General features: G+C 36.0%; 1 protein-coding gene across 1 annotated transcript; it reads left to right on the plus strand.

The window, feature by feature from the left end:
* Nucleotides 1-1,171: 1,171 nt before the first annotated feature.
* On the plus strand, nt 1,172-18,580 carry POU1F1 (POU class 1 homeobox 1). The gene is made up of 6 exons (XM_059164435.1): nt 1,172-1,674; nt 4,098-4,169; nt 13,346-13,570; nt 15,995-16,159; nt 16,877-16,937; nt 17,795-18,580. The coding sequence occupies exons 1-6, from the start codon at nt 1,533-1,535 to the stop codon at nt 18,003-18,005; spliced, it is 876 nt and encodes a 291-aa protein (XP_059020418.1). The 5' UTR covers nt 1,172-1,532; the 3' UTR covers nt 18,006-18,580.
* The last annotated feature ends 2,181 nt before the right edge of the window (nt 18,581-20,761 follow it).

The following is a 20,761-nucleotide window of genomic DNA, read 5'->3' on the forward strand; positions in this document are numbered from 1 at the left end:
TTCTAAAAATAGTATTGCATTCACTCCTTTATTTATAGAAATCATGATCATTGTACTTGATGCTAATATATTTATCTTTGAATGAACTATTAGTATATATATATATATGTATGTATATCCATATATTTTTTTCTGACGCTAATATATTTATCTTTGAATGAACTATTAGTAGTATATAACTATTAGTAGTGTGTGTGTGTGTATATATATATATATATATATATATATATATGTATGTGTGTATATATATGTATATATATGGTTTTTCCCCCCCATGCTCACGTGATGTGGAAAGTTTGCACCCAGCACTGCCATGGTTACTGTAGGCTCTGGAGCAGAATGGTTAAGATCAGGGGTTCTGGAGGAGTTAAGCATAGTGAGGACAGTATGGTAAATAATTCACACAGATGTGAGATTTGCACGATGTGAACTATAGAAAGTGCCTAGGATAGTGTCAACATCTAGTAAGGGCTTTTCACTAAGCCCTAAACTAAATGTTCATTCTTAATGAGAAAATTGAAATCAAGGAAAAATGATACTATCAGTCATGTTTATCTTCTCTACACAGTACTACAACTGTATTAAAAATTTTTCTATTTTCTACTTATAATATATAACAAATTAGTTTACATGATTTTTCACAATTGCGTGTTAAGTCCGAATCAGTAGTTGGCAATATATTCATTCTAAGATTGAGTTTTCTATGCATCTTTCAATTTAAACTTAGAGTTTCTTTCAATTACAAACTCAAATACAGTTTCCTAAATAGAGTTTCTTAAAAATTGTGTAATATTTGTTTTATGTTGTTTTGCAGATTGAATGAGAAGTTATCAAAAAGAATCTCCCGTATAAAAATTTGTTATTGTGTTAGTAACTTAGAGGCACCTAGTATTTTTCAATTCATTTTAGGATTACTTCTTGGAGGGACACTTAACTTCTGAAGCTCTTTTTTTTTTTTTTTTTTTTTTTTTTTTTTTAAAGATTTTATTTATTTATTTGACAGAGAGAGATCACAAGTAGGTAGAAAGGCAGGCAGAGAGAGAGAGGAGGAGGAAACAGGCTCCCTGCCGAGCAGAGAGCCCGATGTGGGACTCGATCCCAGGACCCTGAGATCATGACCTGAGCCGAAGGCAGCGGCTTAACCCACTGAGCCACCCAGGCGCCCAACTTCTGAAGCTCTTGAATCCTTTCTAAAAGGTCTCAATCACGAAAGTTCTCCACTCAAGTTTCAGATTTCTCCTTTTCCCTCCATCTATACCCCAGAACCAGGGTCCCTCTTGGGCATGGATTAGGTTCCGGTGAGAAGGAAAACGATGCACCATGATAAAGCAATACCCCTGGGAAAAGACGATTAACATGTATAAAGGGATTTCCCTGCAGTATAAGTACTAAGCACGCGCCCTCCTGGTGCTCAGGGCCTTCCTGATGTATATATGCAGGGAGTGAGATTTGAAACGGCCCTTGGAAACAGTAATAGAATAAAAGTCTGAGCTGGGGAGCAGCAGTTCTCAGCTTTCTCCTGTCTTGTGGGAATGAGTTGCCAACCTTTTACTTCAGCTGATACCTTCATACCTCTGAATTCGGAGGCTTCTGCAACTCTGCCTCTGATCATGCACCACAGCGCTGCCGAGTGCCTCCCGGTCTCCAACCATGCAACCAACGTGATGTCCACAGGTACGGACTCCCCTACCAGTCTGCGTGCGGCCGGACGGATGCTTTCAATCTTGTTAGTTTAGAATCTCTTTGCTTCTTTTATTTTCTCCTTCATTTTAATTCCCTTTACGTTAAATATGAAGGCTATTTAAAAAAGGCCGAACTACCTTAGACATTTTTAAAGAATATTATTAAGCGTAGTAATTTCAATTGTTGGCTTTATTATAAAGGAGATCTATTTTCTACAAAAGTAAACAGCAAGCCTGGGTGTTTTTAATCCAGAAAACGTTTCTATGGAAATATTTATGGGTAAGGAACAAAACTAAAGGGATAGGTAAAATAATTTAGTGTTTAAAAGGTGTTACTTATTTATCTTAGAGATTCGTTTGGTTTTACTACGTCCAAGAACATCCATATACCTTGTAGTAAACACATCTGAATGATTCCCAATACCAACAACAGTGGATTTCAAAGAATACTGTAATTAAGTGATTTTAACAAACATTATTAGCATCATTCAAAACTCAAAAATCAAAGCTAGAAGCAATATGTAGCATTTAGAGCCCACAAACTGAGTTAAAATATCTTAAAACTGAGTTCCAAAGAGTCTTCAGTCTCTCTAACCAAGTTTTAATATTTTCTTATGTAATTTTCTAATGTAAAAAGTAAGCTTGAAAATTGAATATATTGTCTCAAATGCAATCAAATAGGTATGTGTTGCTAATGTGTCCTTTATGTGGTAATGAAGTAGCTTTATAAATTGACAAAGTCTTGGATTGAGTAAATTTCTTTCATATGTAAGTTTGGGATTAATCTGCAGCTGAATTTTTAAAATCTAGAAAGTGGATATCTGGATTTGGGTGAAATCATTAAGGTAGACGGTTTTTTGTTTTGTTTTTCATCTACCAAAGAGTCTCATAATTTAAATTTTTTAAAAAATGGGAGTTTCCCCAAACATATTTTTTAGAAAGTAGAGTATTTTAACCAAATTTTGTACTATAAGTAAATTTAAGCAATTATCACATGACTGATTATATATTTTAAATAATAGATATATCTATTGTAAATAGACAAATAATAGTATTTAAATACATGATAATAGCATCAGTTTTATAATTTTTCCATTAATTATAAATTACTTCGTAAGAAACTAGAAATATTGCTTATAATGAAAAGAACACTTGGACATTACATGGGTTTCTTGTTTATTTGTTTAATTTTAGATTGCATAGTAAGATATTTACATGTAATCATTATAAAATATTGTTATGCTGTAAAGTGACTTCATTTCTTTCTACATGTTAATTGTAAAATGAAAATCTGTGCAAGTATTTTAAAATATTGAAGATTTTCAATATTAAGAGAAAATGTTTTGCTCTCTGAAGTGAACTCAAGTCTTTAATCACTGGATGGCATCTCAATATTGTCAAAGGATTCTAATTTTATACTTTTAACATCTCATATGTATTCAAGGATTTATGATCCTATTATATTTATGAAAACCCATCATTATGGTCAGGATATGAAGGAAAACAGAAAATAGAATACATAAATGGTGGTTTTATTGTCAATACCCAAACTCTTAGTTGGTGATTTGTGTTTAAAGCTCGATTAAAATTTAGTATTTTAAATTTACTTTCATATACATTGATTCCACAAGGCGAGTAACTATGAATGGTTATGTTTATATACTGGGTTCAACCTTTATAGATTTCAAGTCATTCAACAATCAATTTTTTTTGACCAGCTTTTATTATTGTAATTGTTGAACTGATTGTGTACACACAAAAAACATACCACCTCTTGGTTTCAGCATCAACATAAATGCATCATACACTGTCATGAATTTTTCATAAACCTCTGAATTTACTGGAATTTTTTATGATTGTATCCAATTAGAGGCTAGTTGCTTGGACATTTTCTTTTGAATGGAAGAAATTGTTAGGAGAATAAGCAGAAGTAAAGATTCTTCAAAAGTTGATTTCTCTATTCATTCTTCCAGAGAAAGACCACTCCATATTACCATATTACACAAGAATTTAAAGAGATTATTCCTCTAGTCAGTTTATTGTAATGTTTATATGAGATGTAACCTACAAGAATTCTGCAACTCCCAACTAGCCAACATCCAAACTGGTCAGTCACCCCTTCACAGAGCACAGCATAGTTAATGAATGCTATCATCCACACTGATGATTTATGATCTGATTACTTGAGGCAAACTTTGATTCCTGCTTTTAATCTACTCATCAGAGAATTTCCATTAAGAGAAAAACGAATTATGCCATATACTTTAAGAATCACATAAATGTGTGTTTTTGCAATGAAATGAATGTATCTTGAATCCTCATACATTTTCTTACCAGTCCCGTCTATTTTGTCTTTGATCCAAACTCCTAAATGTTTGTGCACATATTTCTCGGTGACAACGTTGGGAAACACAGCAACGGGACTTCATTATTCTGTTCCTTCCTGTCATTATGGAAACCAGCCATCGACCTATGGAGTGATGGCAGGTAAGAAAAATTGTCTGCCTATAGAGATTGAGTTGGGGACACTTAGATGGATTTCTTGGGTCCGAGGGAATCTTGACCAGAGCGTATCATGAAATTCTCATCTCTTAACTTTGGAAATTGCTGGTAAACCACTATTTATTGAAATGTTCCCTGATAGTGGGATGCATTCAGTGATCATAATGATTAAATCTCATTGCCCCTGTTCTCCATAGACCTGAACTTCTGTGCTTAACTCTTTTATTTGCTTTGTATGCTTTTTACTCTAATTGATGGCTATCAAACGGCTGACTGTCACTTGATGTTATCAGTGGGTTCGATCCAGTAATAATACAGCAGTGACTAATCTCATGTGGTTATTTCAAATGTTTTTATTTAAATTCAATTAGCCAATGTATAGTATATCATTAGTTTTTGATATAATGTTCAATGATTCATTAGTTGTGAATAACACCCATTGCTCATCACATCAGGTGCCTTCCATATGCCCATTACTGAGTTAGGCCATTCTTCCACCCACCCCCCTCCAGCAACCCTCAGTTTGTTTCCCAGAGTCCAGAGTCTCATATTGTTTATCTCCCTCTCTGATCTCTTCCCCTTCAATGTTCCCTCCCTTCCCCTAAATTATTTAAATTTAAACATAAAAGAGCTCAAATAAAGTCAAATTTAAAATTGAGTTCCTCTGTTGCACTAGCCACATCTGAAGGGCTCACTAACTTCGTGTGGCTACCAAAGCAGACAGCACAGATTTATAAAACGTCTTCAGTGCAATATTTTTTCTGGATGTGTGGTCCAAAGATAAATAAAACATTGAAAGCTAAGAGTCAGTTGCAGTGGGTTCAGTGATATTCATTTGAAATTCTGGCAGCTCAGAATTGTTCTTATTCTTAAATGAGATTGAAGAGTTAAAGTTACTTATGTTTCTCCTTTAGATAAATAAAGCATCAGTAGATCAAGGTTAATTATCTATTGATACTTGTATGAAGGCAGTGATAACACGTTCCTTAAAGAAGAGGAAAATCTGACCTAATCCATTCAGAACAAAACTTTATAACTCAATTTTAGGATAAGGCCAGAAAAAAAAGATTTTCATGGTTTAATAAAGTACACAATTTTGTTCACTTAATTTTTTAAGCTATTCTTTGATGTTTTATATTCACTGCTACAGCAGGGAGAGAAACCTGATGAGTGACAAAAACTACTGGGGCTCTGTGAGAAAAAAAGTGTGTGTGTGTGTGTGTGTGTGTGAGAGAGAGAGAGAGAGAAAAGCTTTAGATAAAGGAATCATATAGTAGGGAAATCTTTCCTCACTGCTGTGTCTTGTTATCATCCATAATATTTCATAGAAAAAAAAATGGATCTATGACTATAAATTCGAAATAAAACTGAATAAAAAATTAGTTCACTGGCATTTAATTTCTCCATATTTTTCAGTTTGAGACTAAATAAAACACTAAAACTTTAAAATAAAATATTCCAGAATAAATTAGCTTCACTTACATCCTACCAAGCAGCATTCTTGAATAAACTAGTGTTCTCACTTTTATAGTAAAATGAAGACTGACCTGTAAATCCTAGTGTCTCTTTTTTTTAATAATTATGAAATAGGGACAACCATATTTTCCCCCTTTGAAAACTGATCATTTATGATTCATATATTTAATAGCTAATCAGTATTCATGGTTAATGAAAGTAGCCTTTTTTGATGATAAACTACTTTCATTATAAAAATAGTAAATTGTGCATTTAGCCACTAGAGAGGCAGGCAAAATGCTTCTTGTGGCCCACACTACATTTTGATTATGAAAATAGGAATGACGAGCACGTGGCCGTGTGCTGCTGTCTCTTGGAGGGGAGTCCTTGCTATTCACTCACAGTAATTCCCACAAACTCAGCTCCACATTTAGGCTCCTTTAAACCCAGTGACAGGCAGCCATAGATTGAGGTTAGCACAAAGGTAACATCAGTCACAGGCCAAATACTTTTTTTTTTTTTTTAAGAGAGGAAGGGAGAAAAGGAAGTGGGGGTTGATGAGAGAGGAGCAGAGGACAAGGGAGAGAGAATCCTAAGCAGGCTTCAAACACAGTGCAGAGACTCATGTGGGGCTCGATCCCAATCCTGAGTCAGGAACTGAGCCAAAATCAAGAGTGGGACACTTAACTGACTGAGCCCCTCAGGCACCCCCCCCAATACTATAACATGGTTTTTGCTACCACCTCCCTCCCCACCAGATGAAGGCCACTGGCTACTGGCCTAGTGAATGTGCAGCTGGCCTGAGAATTCTGACATGTTTCTTGTTTCCAGGCCCGGGTTCACAGTGAGAGTCTACGGGCAGCTCGGGCTATATTACCAAGTCCTCTCAGCAGGCCCTCAGCAAACCCACTTTCTCCCGGCAGCTGGAAAGGAGAGGCTCCCAGAAGAGCCCTTTAGAGTGACCCAAAGCCTGGGTGGTTAGTACCATGAGGAGCAAAAATGGTTATCCTAAGATTTGAATGTATCACCGTAGTCTTAAAAGCAAATATATGTTGTCCCTGGAAGAAAAACTCACCATGGCAAGCAAAGAGATGGTATTTGAATATTTTTTGAGAGTGATACGCTTTATTATTGGTTAGAATGTCACTAATTTGACATATGTTTAGTGTGAGTATTTGCATCATAGCAGATTAAACCTCAGAGAATCTGAACTCTCCTGTCTTTATCCCCAGAGAGGCTACACAAATTGAGTTATAAAACATAGGAATTCAAATATAAGAAAGCAAAGGTATAAAATACACAAGAGAAACCTGGTTAATGTCATTAGAATTTTCCAAGAAGTCTCAAAGCTTTCATCAAATCAGCCACTGCCACACAATTCACAGAAGTATCTTATCACCTACAACAAAGACAGGTTCATTGTCACATATTCCATAGGAAAGGAAAGATACAGAAAGACCTATATTTCAAAGCATATGAAATTGCTTTATTTTAATGTGGCAACCTTAGAACCTAGTCTGATGCTTCCATTTAGCTTGAGCATTTCCTTGAATGAATAAGAGCTCTCACTAATTTTTTGTTAAGGTTGAGAGAGAGGACTTTGCAGTTACCAGATGAATCCACCGTGCCTTATAGTCTAGGAGTGGACACACTGAAAAGAATGACTAATTGGGAAAAATGAATTAGCCGCACCATGAACTAATTAGAAACCTTGTTCAAGTCCCTTCACCTCTCTGAGTTTCCGTCTCTCTTTTTTTAGACATACACCCTGTGCTTCACTTTATTTTTATTAATATTTAAATATATCTTTCTGTTCCTTTTTAACAACATATAATGTATTCTTTGCTTCGGGGGTCAGGTCTGTGATTCTTCAGTCTTACACAATTCATGCTCTCCAGGGCATACACCCTGCCCGGTGTCCCTCCCCGCAACACCTCCCGCCCCTCCCCTCCAGCAACCCTCACTTTGTTTCCTGAGATTAAGAGTCTCTGATGGTTTGTCTCCCTCTCTGGTTTCAACTTGTTTCATTTTTTCCTCTTTTCCCATACGCTCCTCTGTCTTGTTTCTTAAAATTCGCATATCAGTGAGATCATAGGATAACTGTCTTTCTCCGAGTGATTGATCCCGCTTAGCATGATACCCTCTAGTTCCATCCTCTAGTTTCCTCCTCTTCCTGGCTGAGTTGTGGTGAGAGCCACCACTCCGCTGAAGCTGGGTTGTGGCAGATTTGTACCAGCTCCACCTGGTTTTTCCTATGATCTTCTCTTGCGATACACTTCCAACAGAATGTCTTCTGTGCCTTCATTCCTGAGAGTTTAAACCCTTCAACAGCCTAGAGCGAATTAAAAATGCTCTTCAAAAGCTCTTCTAGAGGGGCACCTGGGTGGCTCAGTTGGTTGAGCGACTGCCTTCGGCTCAGGTCATGATCCTGGAGTCCTGGGATCGAGTCCCACATCAGGCTCCCTGCTCAGCAGGGAGTCTGCTTCTCCTGCTGACCTCTCTCCTCATGCTGTCTCCTCTCTCATTAATAAATAAATAAAATCTTTAAAAAAAAAAAAAAAAGCTCTTCTAGATAAACACACACTAAAATAACAACAACAACAACAACAAAGCCCTCTCGAAACTCTAATTCTTGGGTATCTGAAATTGGTTCCCTTCTCTGGTTTCTGAAGCTGGGTGAAGCTGGGAAACCTGTTCAGCGGGCTGCCCACCCTGCCGCCCTCCTGTGGAGATGGCCCATCAGCCACACAGGGATGACCTAAACCAGGCGGGGTCAGATTATGTCATGGCCAAAACTAAGGTGAATTGTGAGAGTCTTCCTTTCAAAGCTCATTTTCAGAGAAAAGCAAAATAGCGGAGGTTTGGGAATTAACCACGAAGATGAATGGCCTTTTTTTTTTTTGCTGTTGTTTTATTTTTTAATGGGAAGTGGATAATAAGAGAAAAGATCATTGTGGCTGAAAGTGCCCTAGGGCTCCAGCGCTCTTAGGCACAAGGCAACAGAAATCAGTTTGATGGCTGACATGGAAAAACAGTCAACGTCAGAGCCCGTCTCTTATTCTTAAGTTATTTTCTTTCTTCTCCTTCTTCTCTTTCTCCTCCCCCTGTTCCTCCCCCTTCCTTTCTCATCCCTTTTCTTCTTTCTTTCACCTCCTTTCCTTCCCATTTTGTTTCTCCCTAACATGTTCTGGTTGTATTGCCTCTGAGGGAAGAAGTGATTCTGAAGGGTTTTTTTTAACCTCTGAATGAGAAAAGGCTGTTCAGTAGCAGTAACATGAGGTAATTTCCCTGTTTCCTTAGTCTCTCAACTACTCGGTTCAGCAGCCATAGGCGATGTGTAAACAACTCTGCACGGCCGTGTTCCAAATAAATTACAACACCAGGCAGAGGATCCCTGTTGTATATGGATAGGATTTACCAATGCACAAAAGAGTAGAGATCACAAGTCGCAGTCACGGTTTGCTTTGCATTGTCTTGTGTGATGAAAAAGAAATAAATGGAAATATCCAATACACCTTCCTTTGCACATCTCCATCAAGATGGTGTGTCTTACTGTATCCCTCTGCTTTCCCTGCCTGTTCTTCTAAGGCTTCAGGCCCATAATCTCAGAGATGTTGGCAGTTACATGGGGCAGGGCCCCAGTGTTGAGCCGGCCACCTCTGCCTCCCCATGGCCTGCTTGAAAAGATTGACCTCTTCTCCCACTTCTGCCACACACAAGTATATACACAGCCATTGAGAACGGCTTTGGTGGATTCATCCACAATGCGAACATGTACTTTGGGCTGTAAATAATGTGCAAACGCTTCCAGGCTCTTTCACTGTGTGCTTCTCTGGGGCTTACAGATAATTTTGCTTTATCAATGTTTTGGAAATGGTTTACAAGACCTCTACTGCACAGGACTCCCTGCTGCTTTTATCTTCGTCTTCTTTTTTTTTTTTTTCTTTTTCAATAATCCATGCCTTAGAAAGGTTTTAAAAATATTTTTCCATAATTACCATACCATAGTCACTCTCCACTCTCCCCCAAATACAGGATCACGGGATAGACACTGCCATTTGTTTGACTGTGCCTGTGACCATCATGAATTTCTGTTCAAGGCTGGTTAGCTCCAGGAAAACCATGTCTGTGTGGGTAACTATGGCTATATTCGCTTAATGAAAAATACAAATGTATCACACATCATGTTTTCCTTTTTGCTCCAGACACCAGACCTCTGAACATGGCGTCTTCTGTGCTCTTCTCATGGACTTGTGTTCAAATTTATTTTTTAAATGTTGATTTTTTTTTCCCCCAGAGTGTTTACAATGTATAAACTACATTTATAATTTTCCAGAAATAGAGGTGACTATCTTCTAAGATTTTAATAATTATAATATTTTTGTCTGAAATCATCTGTTTAATGTAGCTGAATGTGTTTAAACTGCAGATGTCTTCAAAGGAAAGTCATCTGATTTACCGGAGGACAGACTGCCGGAAAAATGAATGAGGTTTTTGTTTTGATGTGGTTTAGTGAAGTGATCATTGGACTTCAGTTCTGGTTTCAACGGTATCGTTGATTCATTGTGGCACCCGAGGGAGGTTATTGCCTTTTACCTAAATTTTCTAAATCTTAAGTTGTGAATAAAAAAAAAAAAAATCTTTCTAGCTTTTACATAAGGTTAAGAAGATGACAAATGTGAAATGAATACAGCACAAAGTATCACATGGAAGATTCGTCATCATGTGTGACTATGGTCAGCAAGAGAAATTGAAAATAGTGACAAAGATTGCTAACAAATTCAGGACTTATGGCTTATCATATAAAAGCTATGTAACAAACTACTTACAGACAATAAAAATAATTTGACATAGGTTAAATGAGTTATCTAAAGTGCCTTAAAATACATTAAATGTGCAAAAATCAAACAGTAGTGTGCACATATATATATATAGAGAGAGATTACTCAGCCTTAAATAAAGAATGAGAGGGAGCACCTGGGTGGCTCAGTTGGTTAAGCATCCAACTCTTGATTTCAGCTCAGGACATGATCTCGGGGTTGGGAGATCGAGCCCCAGGTTGGGCGCCGTGCTGGGTATGCAGCCTGCTTCAGATTCTCTTCCTCTCTCCCCCCTGGCCCCTCCTCCCCCTCTCCCGATGGCTATTTGTGATAACATGGATGGACCTAGAGGGTATTATGCTAAGTGAAATAAGTCAGAGAAAGGCAAATACCATATGAGTTCATTTATATGTGGGATTTAAAAGGAAAACAAATGAACAAACAAGGTAGAAACAGACCCATAAATACAAAGAACAAACTGATGGCAGCCAGAGGAAAGTAGGTGGAGAAACAGACAAATTGAGTGAAGGGGAGTGTGAGATATGGGCTTCCAGTCATGGACTGAATAAGTCACAGGTTGGAAAGGTACAGCCCAGGGACCATAGTCCGTGATACTCTAATGGCATCATCTGGCGATGGATGGTAGCCATACTTACAGCAGGCGGAGCGTAACATAGAGGGTTGTTCAATCACTATGGTGTACATCTGAAACTAATGTATCATTGTGTGTCAACTGTACTTCAAATAAAAAAAAAATACAGTAAGAAAGAGAAAAAACCCAGCAGCCTCATTTTTGCTCACTGCTTTTACTCTTTCTCAGAGTAGTTCATCGTTAAGTGTCTTAATGGCATGTGGTATTTTTGAATCATGAAAGAAGCAAAGATTTTTCATATATCTAACATCCAAGTCTATAAGCCTAAGTGAAAACATAATCTTGAGGTAAATATCAAATAAATGCTAAAATAAATGTGATCAGTATTCTTTTAAGGTAGGTTAGTCTTTTACTTCAACTAGCATAAATACAAAATGAATAGAAAGCTGAAAATAACCCCCAAATTAATAATAACCATTTTCAAAAGTTAAACTATGTAATGAATTAAAAAGTCAAAAACTTCTCTTAAAAATGGTATCTGGTGGGGCGCCTGGGTGGCTCAGTGGTTAAGCCACTGCCTTCGGCTCAGGTCATGATCTCAGGGTCCTGGGATCGAGTCCTGCATCGGGCTCTCTGCTCAGCAGGGAGCCTGCTTCCTCCTCTCTCTCTCTCTCTGCCTGCCTCTCTGCCTACTTGTGATTTCTCTCTGTCAAATAAATAAATAAAATCTTTAAAAAAAAATGGTATCTGGTCTGATCAATATACTACCCACTAAAGCATAAAATGGATGATTAACTGACTTTTAAAAAGTAAAATAGTAATATTGGTTTGTAAAAAGTAGCATGGATTTTTCTTCTAGACAAATGATTTCTTTCACATATTTTTCACAGAAGCTGAATTTATTTTGTGCTATTTTGTTTAACTCCTCCCTTGTATATTTACTTTTCTTCCAGAAAAAATATAGTCTATTGGAAAGGGGTATACCTTATAATTATATATTGTCATATAAATAATACGAGCCAACAATTTGATGACTTACACTATTCTTTGGTCATTACATATTGATATATTAATGTAAGATTTATATATTCTGGAAAACGACATTATTACTCATGTCTTTGATTCGTGAATGTATTTATAGAGAACTAATAGGTAGCATAAACTTGATAAATTTTTCCAGTGTTTTCAAGAATGATTATTGCCTATATCCTATAGCAATTTATTTTTAGTTTAAATATTTATTTATAATCATAAGAAAAGTGAATAATTACCAAATATTCTATTTATATTAAAATGTGTTCGTTATACAAGTGTCATTTAATATAAATCAAAGTGAAATCTCTACCAATAAAAATGTGATATATTGATGAGGAAAATAGAAATAAAATGTGTGGAAATTTGGCTTATGCTATCCTCTAGCCAATGTCCCCAATTGAGAAACTCTTCTTTTCTAGTAAAGAATGAAATCTGGAAACAATTTTTTTTAAGAATTAGATCTTTTTTGGTCATTTATCATTTAACCCAATCAACTGATCTAATGCTTCATTTATGGGTAAATGCCCATCATATCTAGTATTACACCCTTCCTGCCACTTACTTTTGTTTCTTAAATAATAATCAAGAAATGATTCCATTATATTGTATACTTTTCAAGAAATCTTGTTGCTGACTTTTTAATAGAACTTTAGAAATTACTTTTTTCTATTCACTCCTTGAATCTATTTAAGCATATTAGTGTATTTTATGTTCTCATACTTTTCTTTTTACCTGCCTTCATTCAATTTTTAAAATGACATGATTATTTCCCCTTGAAATTAAGCACTGGCTGATAAAACCATGGAGTTTCTTAATATTGTAAAGTCCATTTTCGAATCCTAAGAAAACTTCCCAGCATAGCACTTAACGATATGCCTTGATTATAATAAACATCGCAGATTGTGTAATGAATTAAAACAGAGATCAAAACATACATCCGGGTTTCAGTTGAACCTCAGATTCACAGGAACAGGTGTCTTTTAAGAGAAAACAAAATAATGGAAAACATACTTCTGAGAGAATTTGCTCTTTGGCGTTATTTTTGTTTTCACTGCTCTGAGGAAGGTGGAAAAGAAATAACCACATTTATACTATGCCACCCTGACTTCCATTTCAGACAGCTGAATGTTATTTAACCTTGTAGAATTGTGATGGCTGCAGGGGAATAATGGCTTCTAAGGTGCAAAACTTTTGCTTGTGTAGAAATGGCGGATAATTACAAATGGCCCTTTTCTTTCTCTTTCTTTGTTTATTCACAGGTAGCTTAACACCTTGTCTTTATAAGTTTCCTGACCATACTTTGAGTCATGGTTTTCCTTCCATGCACCAGCCTCTCCTGGCAGAGGACCCCACCGTCACTGATTTCAAGCAGGAACTCAGGCGGAAAAGTAAATTGGTGGAAGAGCCAATAGACATGGATTCTCCAGAAATCCGAGAACTTGAGAAGTTTGCCAATGAATTTAAAGTGAGAAGAATTAAGTTAGGTATGCACTTCTTAAGGGTAATGGGCATACAACTTGGTCTGCAAATCCTTGATAGTACTGGTCAGTCTCTTATTCTCTGCTCAGAAGTCCACGATACTTCTCATTCTACATCTGTGCTGTGGATTTAAGTTAGTCCAATTATGAAAATCCTACCCAAAAAAAAAAAAAACAAAAAAACCTTTTATTTCCGTGTTCATTCTATAGATCCTAAATACATAGATTTTTTAATTGATATTTTTTTTCAACTTACCTACCTCAAGATTAACTTTGAAGTGCTTGTTTTTCTCCCTATTTTGTTTGAACTTTTTTGAATAGATGAGCCATTCATATGATTCAAAGGCATAAAGAGTGTAAGTAAAATGTATTTTTTATGTTTGTCTTTCCTGTTTATCAATGTTGTTGGTTTCTTTGCATCCTTCCAGAGATACCATTTGCACATATAAGCAAATACTTACATATCTTCAGATTTTTTTTTATTTAACCATTTATCTGATAGAGCTTTCCTTATTAATTTTTAGAGAGATTTTTTAAATAGGTCTATCAAATTCCATTTCATGAATATATTATTTAACCAGTCCCCTACTGATGATAAATTTAGGTTGTCTCCAATCTTACATTGTTAAAAACCACCCTACAATGATTCACTCCACTGATGGCATTTTGTACCTGTATAAATACACACATTTTTTTTTAAGATTTTATTTATTTATTTGACAGAGAGAGAGATCACAAGTAGGCAGAGGCAGGCAGAGAGAGAGGAGGAAGCCGGTTCCCCGCTGAGCAGAGAGCCCTATGCAGGGCTCGATTCCAGGACCCTGGGTTCATGACCTGAGCCGAAGGCAGAGGCTTTAACCCACTGAGCCACCCAGGCACCCCAATATACACAATTTCTTGAAGTGCACGTATATTTGTAATTCTGATAGATGTCATCAAATTGGTCTATACAGAGGTTATGCCAAATTTTACCACCACCACGAGTATCACTTGGCAAACTCCTTAGAATATAATCTCTATGAAAGCAGTAGTTTTTTCTTTATCCACTTTTGCTTTTCCTTAAAAGCATATCCTCAGCACTTAGAACAGTGACTGGCAGCACATAGAATAAATTATTGAAGGAAAACTATGGTCTAATCTTTTGGATCTTTGCAAATCAGATAGGTTGAAGTGGTTCCCGCTGTAGGTTTTTGGGTTTTTTGTATGTTTTTCTTGAGAAGGGAAGAGAGTGCACGTGCAAGTGGTAGGAGAGAGGGAGAGGGAGACAGAGAACCATAAGCAGGCTCCACATCCCGTGAGAGCCCCACACGGGGCTCCGTCTTGTGACCCTGAGATAGTGACCTGAGCCGAAATCAAAAGTCCAGTGCTTACCTGACGGAGCCACCCACGTGCTCTGGTGGTTTCATTTCAAATTTATGCGTGAAGATTGAAAAGTGTTATTTCACGTGTATTACAGTCATTTGTAATTCTCTGCGAACTGTCTGTTCGCACACTTTCTATTCAATAGTGTTCTTAACATAAAATAACTATAATAATTAACCTTGACTTGAATTCACGAAGTAGTGTATCTCTTAAATGTATTGAAAATGATAGTTCCACCGTCTGCACTTGTGGCATGAAGCACAGGTAATTTTGTAATGATATTTATTGATGGGCATTGTACGTAGCTGTTTTATGCATACAGATATATAGCTTTAGGCCCTGAATTAATATGCAGTTACTATATGGAATAAACACAGCAGTGGGCACCTTTGTAACAGCCATTTTCAGTTTGCTATTCATATGGCTGTATTTCAAATTCTGTGTTGATGGTTGATACTAACCTGTACTCTAAAAATATTTTGGGACAATCTAAACAGAGCTTTGGCCTGAAGATAGAAGCATTACCAAATGATAAAATGAATGTGCTCAAAAATACATGTAAAATATTGGGTGATCTCACTGTCATAATAAACACGTTTTCAGGGAAAGTCAGCATAATTCTTATTTTTATTTGGTACCGTTTAATAATATAGTTGAATTTTGTACTCTTACAGTTGAGATAAAAATATTTATATCATTATAACTTATGCATTACATTTAATATACTATATTGTTGAGCATATATCAGATATTTAATAAGAGTAGAAAGAATTTATAAGTATATATAACATGTTATGACATATCTATCCAGTTTCACTAAATATTGTGAATGGCAGGGGTTCCTGTCTGAATAATTTTGACTTCTAGAAAAAGATAACTAGAAGTGTTTTTTAGAGTACTGAGCAATTCTGCACTGAACTTACTAAGCAATTTTAAATTGCCAATGAATATATGCTTTAAAGCAATATGTAATAGTTGATGAAGAAGGACACAATTTCTGTGATAACTGGCCAAAATGAATGCTTCTAGAAGAGCTGAAGCTAACAGATCTCTCCTGCCCTTTCACAGGCTACACCCAAACCAACGTCGGGGAAGCCCTGGCAGCTGTGCACGGCTCTGAATTCAGTCAAACAACTATCTGCCGATTCGAAAACCTGCAGCTCAGCTTTAAAAATGCCTGCAAGCTAAAAGCAATATTATCTAAATGGCTGGAGGAAGCTGAGCAAGTAGGAGGTACTGAAGTTATAGGCTCTGTGATGTCTTAACCTAAAAACGATGGCTTCCTTGCTAGGATTTAAGCTAAAGCAGAGAGGTTTGCAGTTTAGTTGGCTTTTTTCTCTTTCAGATGAAAAATAAATGTTTCATATTCCCGAAAAGAGGAAAGCTCATGCATGTGCAGAAATAAGTTTCTTGAGAAGGTAAATATAGTGAGAAAAGAAGCTGCATAAGGACGCTTTCTGGATAATGTGGCAGAGGCGTGAAGTGGTGAAATGATTTTTTTTAACACATCCAGATTTTCTGGCTCTGTTCGTACTGTAGTGATCATCCATGAATTTTTATAACCCGATATTACTGTAACCAGAGCATTTGTGCGCACCAGTCTTCCAAGTAAGTACAGAAGCAATTGGTAATGTAATAAAATTATCTACTCAACTAATGAGAAGGCTGGATAAAAAGCAAGGCTTGAAAGCATTTAAAGCAAGTGTTCCAAGAAAAGTATGGTCAGCATACCACTAATAGACAGTTGTCTGTGCAAAGTTAATATTTCTGCATTAACATCTGTATCTTGGTCTTGTACTATAAAATAATGAAGAGTGCAAAAATCTAAGACAAAAATGCATAGTGACTTTATTTTGCATCGCTTTACAAAGAAAATTTGAAACTCAAATCTGATTTTTTTTTTGAACCTGCTTTGTTTTTGTAATCATTTCTCTTTTCCCCACATTACAGCTTTGTACAATGAAAAAGTGGGAGCAAATGAAAGAAAAAGGAAGCGAAGAACAACAATAAGGTATTGAGATATTAAAACATCCAGAGGAGATGGAATATATAATACAAACAGGAGAGTGAGGATAATGTAGGTGTAACGAAACATAAATATATGGTGAGTAGAGTCAACTGAAAAAAACAAGATTGGTGAAAAAGCGCAATTTAGTAATTTAGTAGTGAGAAAGGGAGAGCTAGTAATTCTTAACATTTGATAGAAAAGTAGGTTATTTGATTCAAGAACACTTGCTCTACAAGTCTTAGATAAAATACAAATTGAACAATCACTTCTACAGAGAGTGATCATTTCTGTTGTCCTTTTCGATACATCTTGCTGTGGCAACTTGATATCTATGTTATTAAAAACAGCAAAACTAGTCATCAGTGTTTCAGTCTCAAAGTCCAACATGATACCTTGCATTTCAAACCAGAAAAATTGCTGATCTTTTGGTGATTTGCATAAAAATAACAGAGGAAATTCTAAAATACAGGTTTTGTTTTGGTCGATGAGTTCACTGAACACTTCGTCTATTGTAAATAACATGATTTCTTAGAGACATTTAGAAATGCCTGCACCAATGTTCATTTCCTTATTAGGAAATCAGTGCCCTCTAGTGGCACAAAATGGGACAAATACAGAAAGCCCAGAACACCTTACTACTTTCCTCTTAACTTGGCTCAGGATACCCTGCACAAGACAAGCATCTAAATATTCTACAGACTGCATATTTAGCTTTGTTGACGCTTTGGAAGGGCTTTCAAAGTCTTTAAATGGTATTAATGTTGATATTTAGGATATTCAACACTACTTAATTTGGATCTGCCAAAACATCATAAAAACACTATCATCTCCCCCTTCTTTCTCTACGCCCCTCCCCTCAGTATTGCTGCTAAAGATGCTCTGGAGAGGCACTTCGGAGAACAGAATAAACCTTCCTCTCAAGAGATCATGCGAATGGCTGAAGAACTGAATCTTGAGAAAGAAGTAGTAAGAGTTTGGTTTTGCAATCGAAGACAGAGAGAAAAACGGGTGAAAACAAGTCTTAATCAGAGTTTATTTACTATTTCTAAGGAACATCTTGAATGCAGATAAAATTTATTATTGTGTGACAGCCAATTTTTTTTTTCATTCCTTTCTCTTCTTCAACGAAAATAGAAATTAGTTATTTGGTTGGCTTCAAAAATCATTTTATATCAGTAACTTTTACAGAAGCTTTTCTACTTTTTTAAAAGAGAATACAACTTAAATATTGATGAATTATTTTCTTTAAAGGAATTATTCTCTGAAGCCAAACTGTGCATGTTTCAACCAAAGATACCAACAGGAATAAAACAGTGATCCTCTCACATTCTTTCTCTCTCTCCCTCTGGCTCTATCTACAGACACACACATGCACACGCACACACACAGTGTGCATGTGGTCTTCTAGTCTGATTCCTTTTCCAAAGGCTGTTTATTAGCTTTTTAACATTTCAGTCACAATGCCAAGTAAAGAATATCACAACGGAAGATACAATTAGAAAATTGATTAACCAATATCCTGCTTACCATCAGCTCTAATAGTTTGAACTGAATAGTTTGCACTTAAGAGGCAGAGGTGCCTCTGAATTTTATTAGTGCATTTAGAAATAAATCTTAATCAGAAGCGACACTTTTTATCTTTTATTCTTCCCAGGTATTTAGCTTTTTTGTTGTTTATTTATAGAAAATATCTTTTATGGATTCTTGAATCCCAAGCAGCTCTTCTGTAAGCTACAACAGCGCAAGAATGATACCTGGTTTGTTTGTCTTTGTTCCTCCATTCCCCGGGAGAGTGTCTGCGCCTAGTGGACATGCTGTCTTTGTTAAATCACCAAAGGAGTGGGCTGTTAACAACTGCTATGAACTTGAACGGTGCCTAACTTAATAACATGATTTAAGTCTCACAACCAGAAAATCATCTGCAATCCTATCAAAAAAGACTATCATTTTGGTTTAATTGGTTAGAGTATGATTTATTATTGATGAAAAAGTTTGACATATTATGTATTTAAATTTGGGGAATTATATCCAAGGAACATATTTATTTAATTTATAAGAATGCACTTCTTTGAAATTTGCAAGTAGAATCAAACTATAAGGTAATATCTAAGTGGCCTTTTTTGCGTTTAAATAATCTGCTGGCAATGTTTATCTAACTTATTTTATATAACACAAATGGAAATAATTAGACCAACTTTTATTACTGATTTAGAATGCTTACTGAATAAGTTATACTATCCAGTATCATGGTTTTTATATTAAGACCAAGCATTGTACAGGTCATAATCTCCATAGATCTCATGTGTTCATGCACACATAATCACCACGAATTGGAAGACGAGAAATTCTGATGTGTTATTAACAAAAAGAGATCTTTTTCAGTGGTTTAATCATCTATGCTTACGTATATATCTAGCACACAGGAAATGTTGAACAAAATATATATATATACAAAAACTTATTATTCAAGAGTAAATTCCAAGTTATTCAGCCATGTAGATATGTCAGTTCCTTCTCTGTATACTTCACCAGCTTACCACACACACTGATTGCAAAGGGATTCTTTAGTTTGCAAAGGGCAGGGATAGGATGTATATACAAACATATATACATCCTATATACATACACAAAAATGCAAATATACATGTCTGAAAGTTGCAAATAGAAACAAAATGGGATGCAAAATAAGAGTAGTGACTTTTTGCTCTTTATGAATCTGCTGGGAACGTTTAATCTTTAACCAAAAATAAGCATGTATGTATGCTGCTATCATCATCACATACATATATGATCATAATCTTATCAGACATCACCCATAAGGTCATTCCAGTTTAGATACAACAAATGTTGGGAAGTAATTTTTCTCCTTAAAAGGAATTATTTTGGATCAATACTTGATATTGAAATAGCAAATCTTTATTCACAAGTTAGTTTAAGTGTACTGGTATTTACAGTTCATGTATTTGTATTAATGAAATATTTTAATAGATATTGATCTTTTTATAGAAAATAGGTGTTATTTAGAGTGCTAAACTGCAATTAGACAAATAGCAGATATAATTTCCAAGGCAAATTTGGGAATATTATTTGAGAATAAATGGCAAAGCTGACTTTAGCCGTAGTTTTGCCATCCTATGTTGTTGTGAACTCTTCAGTGGTAAATCTTCAGGAGTTTAGTATAGTCCATTAGAACAGACTTGTCAGTTATACAGTTCATACAATCAGCTTTATCTGGTAGAGGTGGTTGACACTCATTCATAAATTTACCTTTCCATCTCTAATGGTGGAAGGATTGATCTAGTAAAAAAATATTTTCATTTTTTTACTAGATCCACAAGGATCTAGTAAAGATTTTTTTAGTAAAGACTTTTTTTAGTAAAGATTTTAATAAAGATTTTTTTACTAGATCCATTTTCACCCATCAGGGATGGGAGCAGTGGGTCTGTGCACACCTGCATTCAGGTTCTGGGGAGTGTGGGGGGGGGCGGGGCGGAGTAAGGGAACAATCTGTTGTGTGGTGCTCCAACAATTAGAGTTCCTTAAATCAAACTTTACAATCCTAGGCTTCCTCTAAGGTGAATTCAATTCAATTGACTTTTTAAAGGAAGTAAGTATGGAAGAACGGTCTTATGTCCCTTGACAGGACTCAATTTCTACAGAGAGGAAATTGAAAAGCTGATCCATTTTTCTGCTGCTCCAAAAACCTAAATAATGGCATCAAAGGAGGAAGCCATCATTGGTCTCTAGAAACACACTGTGTTTTAACAAGGGAGTGTCTAAAATAGGAGCACATACTTAAATTAGGCCCACAGGGATCAGGCTAAAAG

Source organism: Mustela lutreola, chromosome 2 (genome assembly GCF_030435805.1).
Source record: "Mustela lutreola isolate mMusLut2 chromosome 2, mMusLut2.pri, whole genome shotgun sequence".
NCBI lineage: Eukaryota > Metazoa > Chordata > Mammalia > Carnivora > Mustelidae > Mustela > Mustela lutreola.